Source organism: Lycorma delicatula, chromosome 1 (assembly GCF_047948215.1).
Source record: "Lycorma delicatula isolate Av1 chromosome 1, ASM4794821v1, whole genome shotgun sequence".
NCBI lineage: Eukaryota > Metazoa > Arthropoda > Insecta > Hemiptera > Fulgoridae > Lycorma > Lycorma delicatula.
Genome location: NC_134455.1, coordinates 375,276,024 through 375,295,379, shown reverse-complemented (window position 1 = coordinate 375,295,379; position 19,356 = coordinate 375,276,024). Strand labels below are relative to the sequence as shown.

Genomic DNA, 19,356 nt, shown 5'->3' with positions numbered 1-19,356 from the left:
CCATCTGATTTTTAACATTCTCCTATAGCACCACACTTCAAAAGCTCCTAATCTTTTCTTCTCAGATACTCCGATCGTCCAAGTTTCACTTCCATATAAAGTGACACTCCAAACATACACTTTCAAAAATCTTTTCCTGACATTTAAATTAATTTTTGATGTAAACAAATTATATTTCTTACTGAAGGCTCGTTTAGCTTGTGTTATTCGGCATTTTATATCGCTCCTGCTTCGTCCAACTTTAGTAATTCTACTTCCCAAATAACAAAATTCTTCTACCTCCATAATCTTTTCTCCTCCTATTTTCACATTCAGTGGTCCATTTTTGTTATTTCTACTACATTTCATTACTTTTGTTTTGTTCTTGTTTATTTTCATGCGATAGTTCTTGCGTAAGACTTCATCTATGCCGTTCATTGTTTCTTCTAAATCCTTTTTACTTTCGGCTAGAATTACTATATCATCAGCACATCGTAGCATCTTTATCTTTTCACCTTGTACTGTTACTCCGAATCTAAATTGTTCTTTAACATCATTAACTGCTAGTTCCATGTAAAGATTAAAAAGTAACGGAGATAGGGAACATCCTTGTCGGACTCCCTTTCTTATTAAGGCTTCTTTCTTATGTTCTTCAATTGTTACTGTTGCTGTTTGGTTCCTGTACATGTTAGCAATTGTTCTTCTATCTCTGTATTTGTACCCTAATTTTATTAAAATGCTGAACGTTTTATTACAGTCTACGTTATCTAATGCCTTTTCTAGGATTATAAATGCCAAGTATGTCGGTTTGTTTTTCTTTAATCTTCCTTCTACAATTAATCTGAGGCCTAAAATTGCTTCCCTTGTCCCTATACTTTTCCTGAAACCAAATTGGTCTTCTCCTAACACTTCTTCCACTCTCCTCTCAATTCTTCTGTTTAGAATTCTAGTTAAAATTTTTGATGCATGACTAGTTAAACTATTTGTATTATAATAACGATATAATTTCTATCTTTATACTTTAAAATTTGCTGATTTTGTGTTTCCAAAATTTTTCTAGATGCAAATATAATTTCAGTAAAATGTCCTTCTGTTTTGTAGTCTGAGGTAATTTGAAAACGACAGAATCGATTTTATATGACTTATAGCTTACAGTTAAATAATATTGACTAAACATTTTTTAAAGGGCCTAGTTTTAGTCGAGCAAAAGAATGTTTTCTTTTTAAATGTTGTTCTGTAACATTGCATCTTAGAAAATAAAACTTCCTAGAACGAACATTAAAACAATATTGTAATTTAAAGCAATGTTATTCATAAATTATTATGGTAAAAGGGTAAAACGTTTACAGACAGTAACGTTTAAACCGACATCCCTTTTTTCTGCTAACCATCAATCTATTAAATTATGTGTACTTTAATTAACAATCATCTGTAAAATGAAGAACACTTTAAAATTAAGTGAGATGTAAAAAAATCTGATTTGGGCACCACATGACTTCCTTGTACGCCTATTACATTATATATACACATTTTTTTTAAATGAACATAACATTTTATTTCGTTAATAACTTCTGATATTTTTTCATATTGTTTTTATTTAATTATTATTAATTGTAAAATTTTTTTACAATCACAGGTTAATAATTATTAATAAATCAATATATTTAAATTAAAAAAAAAGTTAAAAAAAAGGAAATGAAGTCGGATTTGAACCATTGTGCCTTCCTCTTGTAAGATCCCAAAATATCATTAATTAAAATTTTATTTGGCTACAGCTCTGGAAACAATGAAAATAAGTACCACATGATCTACAGTTGAAAAGCTCTCAATGAGAGCTTATTTATTACTGCAGTTAAGAAAAAGTCCAAATTCCAAATTTTTTTACTTTTGGACACTTTTGGTACAGTCGATTGCAATCAAAAGAGGAGGTCCACAACTACTAGATGTTACAACAGTCCTAAATCCAAAATTTCAGCATCATACGGATAATCGTACTTTTCTGTACTTTAATTAATAATCTATACATTAATTCTTTGAAAATATTCTCAATTTGTTAGAAAATGTGGTATTTCCTCGTTGTAACTAATTTTAACGGAAATTATTAAAACAAAAATGTTATACTAGACGTGAGGAAAAGGGGATGCGTAGATGGTAATACAGTACTTAATAGTAACTCTTTAAAAGGATAATATAAATATTTTTTCTGTTAAAGAGAAATAGGGTCTATTGATGTTAGAAATTTTCATTATTATGAGGTGATACTGTACAAAAACAGTTGGAAAATAACGTCAATAAACTAGTAAATTTTAACAATAAAATCTGTAGGTACTTTCTATTAAATTTTATGTATTTTTGTTTAACTCGCATTTCTCTCTAAAAATTGAATTTCTTTGTGTTCTTTTAAAAGATTGATTTCTTGATTCGGTAAGCTTAGCCGCGTGACGACGTCTATGTAGGTGTGTTTTATTAGCGTCTATTGTGTTGAGGGACTTCAATTCCAGGACGCAGCCTCCACAGTAGCATCAGCTGCGTCGGGGCGCCCATTGCTGTCTGCGCTGTTATTCATAAACTTACTTTACTCCGATACGACGAATCGAAGCAGTGACTCAGATAGAAAATGGTAAGTTTGTAAAACGTAATATTTTAAAGAAAAAATGAAACGTTCCAACGGACGAAGTTTACAAAAAACAAAAATGAATATCATATACTTTTTAAAATTAAAATAAATACAAAGTTGAGTATAATTTAGTTAACGTAGATTATGACTTAAAATTTTACACGTAAACAGTTTTTATTCTGTATTATCAACATTTAATATCGGTACAATGCATTAAAAAATATTCAATATATTATATTTAACGCAATTTTAATAATATTATTAAATAGCTGGATAAGAAATGTAAAAAAATATAAGTGAAATTTACTTTTTAAATATTTTACAAAACATTTTAATTAAAAAAATTAAATTAATGTCGGATTAGTATAAATTTATAAAATTTCAATCATTTTGACTTCCTTGTACAAAGTAAAGGAAGTATTCTAATTCGCGAAAAATTTCGGTTTTCACATTTCAAAGCAAATATCCATTTTGACTAGTTTCGGCGTGACGTCTGTAGATACGTACGTACATACGTATGAATGTGCGTATGTATCTCGCATAATTAAAAAACGATTAGCCGTAGAATGCTGAAATTTTGGATTTAGGACTGTTGTAATATCTAGTTGTACACCTCCTCTTTTGATTGCAATCGACTGTACCAAAAATGTCCAAAAGTAAAAAAAATTGGAATTTGGACTTTTTCTTAACTGCAGTAATAAATAAGCTCTCATTGAGAGCTTTTCAACGATATATCATAAGTGGTATTTATTTTCATACGTTTCAGAGCTGTAGCCAAATAAAATTTCAATTAATGATATTTTTGGAACTTACAAGAGGAAGGCATAATGGTTCAAATCGAACTTCATTCTTTTTCTTTTTTAACTTTTTTTTAATTTAAATATATTGATTTATTAATAATTATTAACCTGTGATTGTAAAAAAAATTTACAATTAATAATAATTAAATAAAAACAATATGAAAAAATATCAAAAGTTATTAACGATATAAAATTTTATGTTCGTTTTAAAAAAAATGTGTATATGCAATGTAATAGGCGTACAAGGAAGTCTATTGATGCCCACATCAGATTTTTTACATCTCACTTTAAAGTGCTCTTCATTTTACAGATGATTGTTGTAATTAGTTGATTATTTGATATTTAATTAATCCCTTAAATGTCTTACGTGTTTAACGAAATTTTCATCTCACTTAATAAAATTAATTCTAAAAAATAAATATTTACACACACACACACACACACACACACACACACACACACACACACATATATATATAACCTTTTTTTTTAAAGAAAGCCTATCTACAAAAAGTTAAATAAAATGTGACGTTTTGTAAGTTAAATTTGTTTTCAGCCAAAACCTGCTAAGTTCAATACTGTTCATCTTTGTAACAAACGGTAACAGACCGAAAATAAAACTTCATTTATTTTCAATCGGGTAACGACTCTACCTTTTAATCGGGAGGCGGAATTTTTATGAATTCCACCTCCCGATTTAACTATTAATTGATTTGTGTGATATTGCGGAAGTCACCGGAATTTTATGTTTAGATAATTAGAATCTAATAATCCATCGATGACTAGAAGACTATATCAAACAACCATTATTGTTAAAATGTAAACCATTTGACCGAGCCTCGCGACCAGACTACCTGCTGTACGTCGCTAAACATCTCCACTCCGACATACATTACGCCGAAAATATGCACATATCACTATCGCCCTGATAAGATATAAATTAAATTTAATCGTAAATGTTAATAATAATTTACAAGGGCTATTTATTAAAATAATATCGCATTATATAATTTCAAAACGTAGGAGAGAATGAGCGTAAAGATTAGTTTTTAACATTTCTAATTCCTTAATTTTTTCTCGCGAAATTTTAGAAAAGACATTGCTACTTCATTCAGTAGCGTAAATAATTTATAAAGCATTAAAAATAATTGAAATTGTAAATCTTAAATTTTAAAGGAATTATTAGAAATCTCAGATTTTTAATTCTCAATATTTAAGTAGTTTAAAGTACTTAACTAAACTATATGCTAAGTACATCAAGGGGATGTCTAGTATTGAGGGCGGGCGATATAGAGGGCCGAGGCAATTTGACTACGGTCAAATCAGTTACGGGATCACAAGGTAGAGCTTACCGAAATCCGAACATCATTATTAGGGTGGTCGCTTATAAAAATTGCTGACGATTTTCGTCGTCGTTTGTTTGCATCTAGTTGAAAAAAAGAGATATCTTTGAATTCTCCAATGATGTTAGAGAATTGTAATAATTATAACCAATATCAATTTACATGAAAAATCCCGACCAACTTCCTTGTTGTCAACTAACATGGTGATTTTTCTCATTTAAAAATGAGAAAAAAAAATTGGGTGAACCTTTTGAGTCGTCACTGTAAATGGAAATGTAAAATTAGAGCCTAGCCTCAATAAAAGTTGTGAAGATCATCAGTTTAATTTCTTTCCGCTGAAAACAGTGCAAATTCAAGCAAAAGTAGACAGTTTCTTTATTAAACAAGATTCTTTCTGTGTTTTTTTTTTTATCCTGGAAAGACTATACATCTGCCTGGTGGCGGATAGTTCACATGTAACAGTGAATTTTTAAGATTATTTCTATAATAATAAATGAATTATTAAAGTGAAAGACTTACGTAAGCGTAAACACATTTATTTAATAAGTTATGCTGTACAATTTCTTAAATAGTTTTTTTTTTTTTACTTGACTTCAATAAAAGGATGAGGTTTTCAATTCAAATTACTTACAGGTCTAATTAAGAAATTAAAGGAAGCGGTTTAATAATGTTTTATCTTATTTTATATAACATTTCTTTTGGCGATGCTGTTTTAAGCTTTTTCCCGATGTGTTAAGCGGAAGATTTTTTTAAACAAAAATTATGTTGTCGATTTGGAAATTTTTAATGCGGATTTTAAAATATTTTTATTATATTTGCTAAATGTCATTTTGACATTCAAATCATTTTCACAAGAAAATTAATGGAACAAGAAGTAAAAAAATACAACGTCCTTTCACTACATAACATTTCGACGTTTCTAAGTATTTTTTTGATTTTTAACAAGAAAAAGGTTTCTTGTTATTGAAAAATAAATTTAATAATATCGATTTAAAAAAATTCTACAGGAAAATTAAAACTACCTAGTAAACTGAATATATTCTCTCGATTATTTAATTTCGATCTTTTGAAGAGAATGCCAAATTAAGGGTCATTTAGTAGTTTTTAATTAAGGGTCGATTTAAGTTTTTAAGTTATTTTTTTTTTGTCTTCAGTCATTTGACTGGTTTGATGCAGCTCTCCAAGATTCCCTATCTAGTGCTAGTCGTTTCATTTCAGTATACCCTCTACATCCTACATCCCTAACAATTTGTTTTACATATTCCAAACGTGGCCTGTCTACACAATTTTCCCTTCTACCTGTCCTTCCAATATTAAAGCGACTATTCCAGGAAGCCTTAGTATGTGGCGTATAAGTCTGTCTCTTCTTTTAACTATATTTTTCCAAATGCTTCTTTCTTCATCTATTTGCCGCAATACCTCTTCATTTGTCACTTTTACCACCCGTCTGATTTTTAACATTCTCCTATAGCACCGCATTTCAAAAGCTTCTAATCTTTTCTCAGATACTCCGATTGTCCGTTTCACTTCCATATAAAGCGACACTCCAAACATACACTTTCAAAAATCTTTTCCTGACATTTAAATTAATTTTTGATGTAAACAAATTATATTACATATTAAGAAATAAAAACTTAACTGAATTCACATTTCATTTTATCTCTTTTATTCTTAATCCAATATTTAACATATAGATGTTAATTAAAGTATTTAATTGATTGATAACATTTTTGTTTTATAAAGAAATTCAATCTGAATTATAGGGATTCAAAAATCAATGTGATGGTGAATACCTTACTAGAGATATATGTTTGAAGACTTTTATTAACAGTAGGAAAATCTTAACATCAGTTACTTTTGAAATTTATTAAGATTTTTATTCTATGAATTAATAATTTACAGTACTGACAAAATTGTAAGGATTTTGTATTGTATTCTATTATTTATTACCTAAAAAAAATTTTATTCATTAAAATGAACACTATCATGTGGAAAAGTATAGTAAAGTGATGTATTAAAAACAAGTGAGTAACAAGTTTACCAATTTAAATGAGAATAACAACCCACTGAGAGTGGACCATTATATAATTTAGTAAACTATTTTCACATTTTTATATTTAACACATGATAATTTACATGGTAGATTTAGTAAATCTGACTGTATCTGTCTGGAAACGTCTTCCAAATTACATTGCTATAAGTCGACGTACCTTACTCATGTAGCGGACACTGTTGTAGGGTCATTACTCATTTTTATGAAAATGAAATGAAATATGTTACAGTTAATTGTTCATCAACTGAAGTTCTATTGACTTTAATAAATAAAATTTACTCAGTTTACTAAAATATATATATATATATATATATATATATCTGATATATATTTGAAATTCCACAAAAATGTATTATATTTTTTTTTATTACCATTCTTCTATTAACTCTCTTTGGGACTATGTATGCGAGATTCATGGTACGGAACCTTTCAGTCGAATTTTGAAGCATTTCCGCTTATCCATTGGCTCTGGAATTTTAAATTCTAGTTTTCTCCTGATGACAACACATTTTAGCAACATTCTCAAGTCGCTAAAATGCGTTAATTAGTGAAAAAATGCCTCTTATTAAAGTGAAAAAAAAGCCCCTTGAACTTATGCAACCCCGTTTACATGCATATTTCTTAGTAAAAGAATTATGCATGTTTGTCATATCTTCGTTTCAGTTGATTAAATTGAACGAAAGTATGTTTTCTACGGTTGAGACAAATTAAAATTTCATATAACTGTTACTTTCAATATTTATGTCTAGTAGATATTTATGAGCTAGTAAATAAAAGTAATTACTCCTCTTCGATCATAAGTAACAAGTGCGCATTTTCCCCAAGTAGATTACAAACTAAGATCAAAATCACCATCAAAAAGGTTAAAAAAAAATCAAAAAAGTAATTTTGCTGCCGACAGAACTTGAACACGCGAACGCACACACGGTGAAAAAAAATTGCCCGTAACTTTTGTTAAATTATGGCTGGAGTTTGGAAATCCGGAATTTCCTTTTGTGTATTGAGTGACATTTCTGACGGGTTCAGTGTTTGAATTCATGAGAGATTTTAATATGTGAGACTAGAGAACTCAGATTTATGATGTTTGAAGTGCATATTGGTATATATACAGTAATATTTTAAGATATATGAACTTTTAAAGCTGTCTATACTCTTGTCTGCGATATTGGAAATTTGAAGCATGAAAACTTCGAAAGATCGCTCAAACCTATGCGCTAGCGCACCTGTAAATTTAAACTTATGAAGAATAAAAAGTAGAAAATAAAAAATATATAAAAAAAAACTTTTTAAAATCACTGTTATATTAAATGAACTAAAAAGTAGAAAATAAAAAAAAAGTAAAAAAAAAAATTAAACTACTCTTAAATTAAACGCACTAAAAGATAAAAAATAATTTTAGGACGGTATCTGAGAATGGAATTGGTTTTGGTGGTATGTAAGATTATGTCAATGTCATAGTTTCAAATAAAAAATTTGGTGTTTTTGGCAAATTTTTCATATGTGTGATGAATGGCCTAAAGAGTGGGGAGGGAGCTCTTGTCAAAGTAAAATCTTTGCTCTCCACTCTTTAGGCCATTCATCATGCATATGAAAAATTTGCCAAAAACAACAAATTTTTAATTTGAAGCTACGACTTTCACATAATCTTACATACCACCATCAAAAATTGTCAAATCCATTCTCAGATATCGTCCTAAAATTATTTTTAAAAGCTTTTATTTAACTCGCTTTAGGAATAATCAAATCCTGCAACTGCTATATCTTTTGATCTATCGTATGAAAATCAATGAAATTTGGTACAAGTATGTAACTTCGATGACAATTCAGCACTACGGCGTCGGAATTTCATATGACCCACCCCCACGCTCCCACGCACTAAACATTATGGTGGTTCAATTTAGCTCATATTCAAAATGTATATTAGTTACTTGAAAAGAAATATTTTTGCAAAAAATTGGACCTGCTAGGTGGCACTGGGGTCGACATATTTCGGAAAATTGTTTTTATGTTCCGATTTGGCTCATATTCAGAATATATATTAGTTACTTGAAAAAGAAATATTTTTGTGAAAAAGGGAAGAAGGGAAAAAGGAAAAAGGGAAAGAGGGAAGATTTTAAGAGAAAAAGAGGGGAAAAAATAAAGGTTAAATTTTGTGATATTCGGTAATGTTCAGTTTTTTTAATGTTTTATCAAACTTTCATTTGTGCTCGTTTAATCTATATGCACACACACACACACACACACACAGAGACACACACACACACACACACACACACACACACACATATATATATATATATATATATATATATACTCAAATCTTTCTTTCTTTTCCTGTTTAACCTCCGGTAACTGCCGTTTAGATAATTCTTCAGAGGATGATATGTAGTATGAATGTAAATGAAGTGTAGTCTTGTAAATTCTCAGTTCGACCATTCCTGAGATGTGTGGTTAGTTGAAACCCAACCACCAAAGAACACCGGTATCCACGATCTAATATTCAAATCCATGTAAAAATAACTGGCTTTACAAGGACTTGAACGCTGGAACTCTCGACTTCCAAATCAGCTGATTTGGGAAGACGCGTTCACCACTACACCAACCCGGTGGGTTATATACTCAAATCTAGCAATAGCGAAGCATTGCCGGGTCAGCTAGTAGTTTTATAAAATGTAGTTCTGTTTGGCATTTCCAAAATTTATATTCTTAAATTTCATATTATTTCCGTGTAATAAAAAGAGTGAATTTTTTATCAGTGCAACAAATATAAAAAAGATGACAACTCAGTTGTAGAACTTTTCCAGAACGTGACTGTGGGTTGTTTCTGATGCACGGCTGACACACACACACACACACACACACACACACACACACACACACACACACACACACACACACAGAGAGAGAGAGAGAGAGAGAGAGAGAGAGAGAGAGAGAGAGAGAGAGAGGGGTTGACGCACACACAACTTAATTTAAAATATTTATCATTTGATTTAAATATAATATTTTTTCGTTTATTTAATTCAATGACTCTAACTAAAGCGATCGCTTATACTGTAATCAATTCGTGCGGGTGGGACGGTACTACCGGCGAAGGTGGGTTCTAACTAAACAAATGTAATTTCACAACTTACATAGAACAAATTGCGCTTGTACGGTCGGCAGAGTGGTGTAGGCGTGAGGCTTAACGTTCCATGTACCCGGCGATCGAGTTCGAGACCCAGCCAGACCGAGTTACTTTTATACACTTTAAATATTATTCATTTATTTAGTTCTACCGTTCACCTGTGACGTCACAACATAGCAGTCGACTACAACAGTTATTAAGTCAGAGCTACCAACCTTTGAAATATTAACTAAATTAAATTAAATAAATAATTAATATTTAATGTATAAAAAATAATTTGGTTGGCGACTCTGTGGAATTTAAAATTTACCGGTCCAAGAAGGCAAGAGAAAAGGAATTTCCCATAGGGAAAAAGGGAAATTCCAAGATGGTGGACTTCGACACTAGCACTCCTTATGACAGGAGGTACTACTTAAGCAGTATGTCCACTCAGTCATTAGTTTATAGCATTTTTGGGGGTGAGGGTGCAGCTTTGCAAATTTTATTTTGCAAATATTGTTATATTTTAATTGTTAACAAATGTACCTAAGAAAAATATCTCATTAATTAGGCAAAATCTTATGATACTGAGGGTGACCTTGCTCTACAGCCTCACCCTTTTGACCTTTTAAGTTAAACATTTAATGCCATCAATACCTCATAAACAGAAGTAATCTGACCAAGTTTGGTTAAAATCGGTCCAGTAGTTCTGGAGATATAAGGTGATTTAGAGGCCAACACCAAACACACATGGGTACATACGATCATTAACGTCCAGAAAATTTCCATCTGGTTTTTTGAGTTCTTTAGGTGTCACAACATCAAGATCCAGTGAAAACCATATACGCCCAAATTGGACCAATTACAATACTTTCCCTTCTAGCTATAGATCTGCTGTAGCGCTACCTTGACGGCAAGGTAAAAATGAAACTTTAACTGATTCTAGATCAGTTGTACTTAAATATGTTTATAAAATCACATTCCAATAAGGAGTTCTTATCCTTGGTTATCAGATAATGATAATTTCAAGACATTAAAATTTAATTTTTTTTTCAGGTATTTTATACTGGTATTTTTTTGCTTCTTCTACTTTCTACTGATGTTATGTCTTCACGTATTGGTACCTGCATAAAGTAAGTAAAAGTGTTGCTTTTAAATATTAACTTACGATTAAACATGTTTGTAATACATATATGCTAACATACTTGTATAATATATAATTATTGTTATTATAATATGATCGATCTATGATAATTTATATAAGTAACTCTATAACTAAGTTTTTATCTTTCTGATTTAAATGTTAACTATTGCTTAGAATATTAGATTATTTCTGTTTTAATTTTAATCTTACACTTTGTGACAAACTGACAGAGTAAGAATTTAAACATATTTGATGAGCACACCTTTTCATAGAAGTATGAGTTGTATATGAGTTGTTACTCCTGTGGATGTGTTTTACGATTTAAGGATATATTTATTATGTTGATAAAGCAGTATTACATGATGATTAGCTGAATGTTAGTTGCTGGTAGCTATTTGCTTTTGTGATCCGATAGATTTATATATTGTGTGTGATTATAATAAAAATTAGAAGTAGCATATGTCATCATGATCATGATCATCATTATTGCAATTAAATTATTTCCTCTGGCAGTTCATTGACTTGTCCTATCCTCACCATCATTTCCTTGGCATTCTTGCACTTTTCTTTTAACAGGTGTTTATTTCAAAATTTCTTTAGGAATCTTCCCATCATCTCTGTTTTATTGAAATACTCCAATGTTTTCTCCACAAGTATTTCTGTAGGATGTTTCATAACTACTCTTATTCAACAGTTCACATCATAATGCATGCAGTTAATTATTCCGTTATAAATGAGTTTTTATAGGCAGGTAGAGCCTAAATTTTTAATTTCAGTTTAGAGGCTAAATTTTAATCATTTGTTAGTAAACCACAAAATCTTAAATAAAATATAAGCAAACTCTAGATTCTCTATAATGGTTATTTTGGATTATTAATAATTATTTAATGAACCAAACATTTTGCGATTACTGTAACCATACATGCAGTTTTAATGTAATAGTTCATGACAGGTATGCCTACCATTCCTTCATGACAAACAGTTTATGATTTTAAAAAAATATTGTATTTTCATTTTTGATTATAAAGTGATGAACACACCTAAGCAGTTGGAATATATTCATATTGTAACTGCAGTAAGCAGTTATTGCACTCATATAAGCAACAACATACTCATATCGCTTTAGAAAAAGCTATATAAATTTTGTGAATATATACAATGTACTATACCCATATCTAGTGAGTGAATTTTTTTCTAGCTAGTAAATCTCTGATTAGTAGTCAGAAAAAAAAGAAAGTATATCCCTGATTAATTGTACGTTTTTAGGGAACACACTTTATTTGAAATAAAAAATACTAAACCCAGGAGTAGATGATAAAATAAATTTACTTGCATGTACAGGCACCATAATGCTGTGTAGACTGCATAAGATAACTAAATCACATTTATCGTTAATGTTATTTACAATATTTTTTAAAGGGGAAGTTCCATCAGATTTCAAAAATAGTGTTATAGTCATGATACCAAAGAAAGCAGGAGCAGATAAATGTGAAGAATACAGAACAATTAGTTTAACTAGTCATGAATTAAAAATCTTAACTAGAATTCTATACAGAAGAATTGAGAGGAGAGTGTAAGAAGTGTTAGGAGAAGACCAATTTGGTTTCAGGAAAGATGTAGGGACAAGGGAAGCAATTTTAGGCCTCAGATTAATAGTAGAAGGAAGATTAAAGAAAAACAAACCAACATACTTGGCATTTATAATCCTAGAAAAGGCATTCGATAACGTAGACTGGAGTAAAACGTTCAGCATTTTAATAAAATTAGGGTTCAAATACAGAGATAGAAGAACAATTGCTAACATTTACAGGAACCAAACAGCAACAGTAATAATTGAAGAACAGAAGAAAGAAGCCGTAATAAGAAAGGGAGTCCGAGAAGGATGTTCCTTATCCCCGTTACTTTGTAATCTTTAATGGAACTAGCACTTAATGATGTTAAAGAACAATTTAGATTCGGGGTAACATTACAAGGTGAAAAGATAAAGATGATATGATTTGCTGATTATATAGTAATTCTAGCCGAGAGTAAAAAGGATTTAGAAGAAACAATGAATGGCAGATGAAGTCCTGCACAAGAACTACCGCTGAAAATAAACAAGAACAGAACGAAAGTAATGAAATGTAGTAGAAATAACAAAGATGGACCACTGAATGTGAAAATAGGAGGAGAAAATATTCTGGAGGTAGATATTGAAGGGACAGGTAGAAGGAAAAAAATTGTGTAGGCAGGCCACGTTTGGAATATGTAAAACAAATTGTTAGGGATGTAGGATGTAGGGGGTATACCGAAATGAAACGACTAACACTAGATAGGGAATCTTGGAGAGCTGCATCAAACCAGTCAAATGACTGAAGACAAAGAAGAAACAATATTTTTTAAATTTATTATGTACCTGAAAATTTTGTAACTATGTCATGTAATGCTAACAAAAGCAAAAGGAGATTATTCAATACATTTTGTTGTTATTAAAAAATAATGGATTATGTTATACCGTGGTTATATACTAAATATTTTCATACTGCTACTATGGTAGCATGATGGAATTAAAACTTAAATGAACTAGTGCAGTCTTTATAGTCATTATATGTATTAATAAATTTCTTACATGAATCTACTATATCTATCCATTATCTACATGAATTAATAAGCGTATTATTTCTATACACAATTTAAAAAAAGACATCATAATGTTGACATAATGGAATTAGTTAAAGTAAGGAAGTTAAAGTGTTAGTTATAGATTTTCTTAAATTTATTTGGTTTTCTGTAGTACAAATTACAGAAATATTATGCAGTTATAGACATGCTTGAGTAGTGTGTGATCATTCATAGAGTTATGTTTGACCAAAATTTTGTTTGGGTCATAGAAGAAAGTCTTTATTAGAGATCAGAAAGGTAATATAAAGAATAATATTTATAAAAATGAAGGGAAGATTGTATTTAATATTGTTTACCATCAAACTTATATCTTAAATAATTAGGCTTTTGGTTAAAATTTGATTAACTAATGTAAAAATTAAATTATTACTAAAAGATAAAGTGATTTTAATTATCCATATTACGAGGGTTATTTTTATTTCAAGGTCGTATCGGTCGCGAAATAAAAACCCGCGCAAAAATCGGATGAACCTTTGCGCATATGTGTTGCGCAGCGTTTCTAGTATGACGTTCAATCACACCGCGTCACTTCGTTTAGTTCTGAACACGCAGCTAGCACGTAAACATGTCTACAACAATAGCATCTCCCGCCAAGTGTGAAGTGCGTGCGATAATTCGATTTCTTCAGGCTGAGAGGTGTAATGCAGCTGACATTCATCGACATATAAGTCATGTGTACGGTGAAACTTCAATGAGTGACAGCAAAGAGCGACAATGGTACAGGAATTTTAAAGCAGGACGTACAGATGTTCATGATGCAGGCGGTCAGGGAAGGAAGCGAGTGTCAACCGATAATCTCGTTGAGCGAGTGGATGAGGCAATTCGAGAAAATCGTCGGTTCACAATTTCTGTATCGAGTGATTTATTTCCTGAAATTTCAAGGTCAGCTCTCTACACCACTGTGAGTGAGAGACTTCAGTATCGCAAGCTGTGTGCGAGATGGGTTCCCAAGATGCTGTCCGACCATCACAAAACAATGAGAATGGACGCCTCCCTAACGTTTCTCCAACGCTACCACAATGAAGGAGAAGAATTTTTGAACAAAATTGTCACAGGGGACGAGACATGGGTCCATTTTGAAACTGAAGGAACAAAAGAACAATCCAAACAGCGGATGCATTCTCATTCTCCCAGTAAACCATAGAAGTTCATGCGAAACTTCTTCAACAGAAAGTGTATGGCTACTGTGTTCAGGGACCGGAATGGAGTTCTCTTGGTGGAATTCATGGAACGTGGCACGACCATCACTGCAGCCTCATACTGCGTGACTCTTCAACGTCTACGAAGGGCAATTCAGAATAAGCGGAGAGGAACGAATGTTGTCATTAGGCATTGTCTTTCTCCATGAGCCGCACACTGCAGCTGTAACAAAGAAGCTCCTGCAGCGTTTTCGTTGGGAAGTGTTTGATCACCCACCATACAGCCCGGCCTTGGCTCCATCCGATTTTCACATCTTTGCTCACATGAAACGCTAGCTAGGAGAACAACATTTTAGCACAGACATCGAGCTGCAGACCGGCGTAGAAACATGGCTGAAAACACAGGCGGCTCCGTTCTATGACGAGGATATTGGAAAGTTGGTACCACGCTACGACAAATGACTAAATAGGAGTGGCGACTACGTAGAGAATTAGCGTAACTATGTAAGTACTTGTTACAAATAAAAAATATTTTATTTTCACTCTGGTTTTAATTTCGTGACCGATCGGAGCTTGAAAAAAATAATCCTCGTATTAAGTAACAGTAAAAGCAAAATTATCATGTGACTGATTCATAACTATAACTTGAAAATACAGTAGAATACATATATACAAGCAATATGTATCTGTAAACATATCTGAATATTTTACAAAGCTGTGCTTTTCCCCACCTGCATGCAGTGATTCACTGGTACCAAATTTTGTGATTTCTCAAACATTTCTAGTGGGGCAATAAAATTACATTAATATATTTTTTTAGATTTTTGAAATTTTACAGTGTATCTATCTTATGATTAAATTTATTTATTTCTGTGTTGCTGTTATCTATTAATTAGTATTATTATAAAAATTATATGTAAACTTATTATCAAACTGTATTCTTTTATCTGTTATTTAATATGAGCATATATTTCTTATTTTTAACAGAAACTGTGGACAGTGTAAACAAATGTTTGGTCATTACTTTCATGGGCAAGCATGTGCTGAGTCATGTCTTTTATCAAAAGGAAGTACATCTCCAGATTGCAATAACCCTCTCACTCTTCGTGGTCTTATTTTTAGACTGTATTGAAGTTAAAATTGTGAAATAAGCCTTTATTCTAGTCTTTAATAACAAAAATGAAACTTCCTTTCATAAATGCAGCAAAATTATTATTATTATTATATTTTTTCATGAATAATCATTTTAAATATGAATTTGTATAAAATTAAATTGATAATGTAGTACAAGGTTAATTAAATAAATAAATGACTTTTAAGTTCATGAAAAAAATGGTTCAGTTAATTTTTAACTTGCTTTTGAATTAATATTTTGAGTGGTATTATCTGTATTGGTTATTTTAATGGTTTGTATAAATCATAAAGTTCAACTTACTGTTTATTAATTATAATAAATAATTTATTGTTTTATATATATATATATATATATATAAGCATACAGGGCGTTTCATAATGTTCTTAGGAGCTACAAAAATGCAACAAAAAAAGTATTTCACTTACCTAAATGAAAGTTTACGAGGTGATGCAGGGACTCAAACAGTTTTTGTTAAAATCTATAAATATTCAATATGTGCTCCTCTTTTGACACGGCACACATCAACACGAAAGTCTAGCTCTTACCAAACTCGTTCTAATATGTCATTTTCGATAGAGTTGATTGCATTGATTATGCGATCCTTTAGCTCAGCGATATCGTGCGGCATTGGTGCGATAAACACCTTATCTTTCACGTAACCCCAGAGAAAAAAAATCATGGTGGCCACAGCATAATGTGTTGGTCTTCTTCAGACGCACGTCCTATCCAGCGCCGAGGTAATGTTGTTTAAGGTACTGTCGAACCTCGTTATGAAAATGGGCAGGACAACCATCTTACTGGAGAATGAAGTCGTTGAGTAGCTGAGGCATAAGCCATAATTGTAATATATCCAGGTATATCATGCCGGTTACTATCGTTTCCGTAAAAAAGAACGGCCCATACACTGCCTCACGAGAGATCGCACAAAAAACGTTTACTTTCGGAGAATCCCGAATGTGTTCCACATAAGCGTGTGGGTTTTCGGTTTCCCAAACTCGCACGTTATGACGGTTTACTTTGCCGCTAATATGGAAAGTAGCTTCATCGGTGAAAATTATCTTGTTCATAAAGCCTTCATCTAACAACATCTTTTCCTGTAACTGTAAACAAAGATCGAGCCTACGTGTTTTATCTCCAGACGCTAGTTTAATTGAAGACGGTACGGTTTCCATAATAAACGTTTACGGAGAACTCTCCACACTGTTGTTTTCGGAATTCCTAATTCTCTGCCTGTAGCCGCATTCGACTCTCGGGCTGCGAATGAAACTTGCACGCACACGTTCGACATTGACTTCTGAGGTTGGTGGACGACCGGTTGATTTTCGCTTGCACAAGCAACCGGTTTCACTGAATTGTTTATACCATGCACGAATTTAATTGTCACTTGTTGGCTCCTTATTAAATTTCAACCGAAACGCACGTTGCACAGAAATTACTGACTTTGACAAGTGAAATTCTATCACACAAAACGACTTCTCGCTTCCCGTGGCAACCATTTCCTCTACTGTCGATGCCTAGCGAGCAAATGGTTTACTAACTGCCTAGTATATGTGGAAAAAACTATTTGAAGTACTCTTTCGTACAGTACTTGTTTTATTCTTATGAGTGAAATAGTTTTTTGTTAATAAATTTTCGAAAATCCGAAGAACATTACGAAACGCTCTGTATAATTTAATATTCTTTAGTTTCAGCTTAAGGAGAATTGCAGAAATATCTTTAATGAAAGAATTATATTTTTTTGGTTAACAAGAGAATTACTATATAATGATTACAATAAACAATTAATGTCAACAAACTTAGTAATAAAATATAAGTCAAACAAGTAAATGCCATTAATGACCATAAAAACCTCTATTAATTTACAAACATTAAAATTAAAACATGTAAAGATTATTGATATTTAAAACAATTATTGATATTTAAAAAAAATATCATTTGTTGTTTATGTCAACCTAATTTTTATCATCTATTCATATTTGAAAAAAACCTTTTTTTTTTAAATAGACTGATTGATACTTTTAATAAATAAAACATTACTGTATTCTAACAAAACAATATGAACATCATTTATGGATTATGTAGACCTTAATGTTGTAAAGAGTATAAAATTACATGTGTTACTGTCATGGATGAAGAAGATAATTCCTTAGTTTACATTTTTGTTTCATATATAATACAAACAGTGCTGTAATATATAGTAATCATATTTTAAGCAGAGGCAGAGAAAGGAAGGATTTACAAAATGATTTGTCATATGTCATGTTTCTTACTATCATTGCATTTATGGGAGGTAAAGGTAGACAATTAATATGATGAACTTTACTGTATTATTTTTTCCATACTAGTGTACAATAATCTATGATTATAAGATATGATATGGAATGTATTAATACTCTATAATATTCTATCTGGTTAATGCAATAACTGTTAGCCCCAATTAATGAATCCAAGAATGAAAGGAATAAGCCACATTGTACATAGCTATCTTCCAAGTAAAATTCTTTAGTGCTCACTAGGCTTTTTATAACAGCCAGTAGCATTGATGAGGTTCAAGCTAATCTTCACCATATGGGCTATATTTATACAAAAACAGTGCATTTTGGTTACAAAACCCTCTTACATTGGAATATGTTTTTACAAACAATATGTAAATACACAATAAAAATAAAGACAACACACCCATCAAAATGTAACACAATATAATTGATTAATGTGTTGTAATTCTAAATAAAACATTAAAACAACAAAATGTGGCTAGCAGTGATTATAATAACTGGTACAAATCTTTTTATATGGCCAGGATCTACGGAAGAAACCAAACTTATTTATGAGATACATAAACCTGTTTCTTTCTAACAAATAGTATTATATATTTCTTTCATAATTTAACAAAGTGTATAAACACTTAATACTAATAATAAACAAATATGCTATGGCAAGAATGTATTTTTTATATTTTTTGTTGCTAATATCATATAGTAATTTTACAAAACAACCTTAGCCCTGTGTAACATGGCTTACATCCAAATAATGTTTAAAAAACCATCTTGTTCCATTTCTTGTGGTTTAACATATCTGATATTACCTACCTAATATTTTAGAACCCATTTATTATATTTAGAACTCTCTTCTTAAATAAATGGAGTTGGTTTTCAGAAAATTTATTAAAGACTGTAATTCAACTCTTTTCACAGTCATATTGACAACTGGGAGTACTTTTTAATGCCATAAAGCATCACAACGATGTTGTCGTCTATAATATCACAGATAAAGGGGATGCATTAGTCTCAAGATATTTTGGAAGAATCTACTAAACAGATATTTAGAAAGTTAGTTATAAATATTTATTTTAGTTTTTGATGACTGCTTTACCAAATAA

At 31.0% G+C, this 19,356-nt stretch overlaps 1 protein-coding gene across 1 annotated transcript; it reads left to right on the top strand.

Annotated features, from left to right (window-relative positions):
* Positions 1-2,542: 2,542 nt before the first annotated feature.
* On the top strand, positions 2,543-16,040 carry LOC142318449 (eclosion hormone-like). Its single transcript, XM_075355033.1, has 3 exons — positions 2,543-2,599; positions 10,955-11,031; positions 15,830-16,040. Exons 1-3 carry the CDS (start codon positions 2,597-2,599, stop codon positions 15,972-15,974), a joined length of 225 nt encoding a protein of 74 aa, XP_075211148.1. The 5' UTR covers positions 2,543-2,596; the 3' UTR covers positions 15,975-16,040.
* Positions 16,041-19,356: the final 3,316 nt, after the last annotated feature.

Bases quoted from the DNA above. Each gene is read 5' to 3' on its own strand.
- LOC142318449 (XM_075355033.1), top strand. The intron at 11,032-15,829 runs GTAAGTAAAAGT...TATTTTTAACAG, and splicing joins CGTATTGGTACCTGCATAAA to AAACTGTGGACAGTGTAAAC.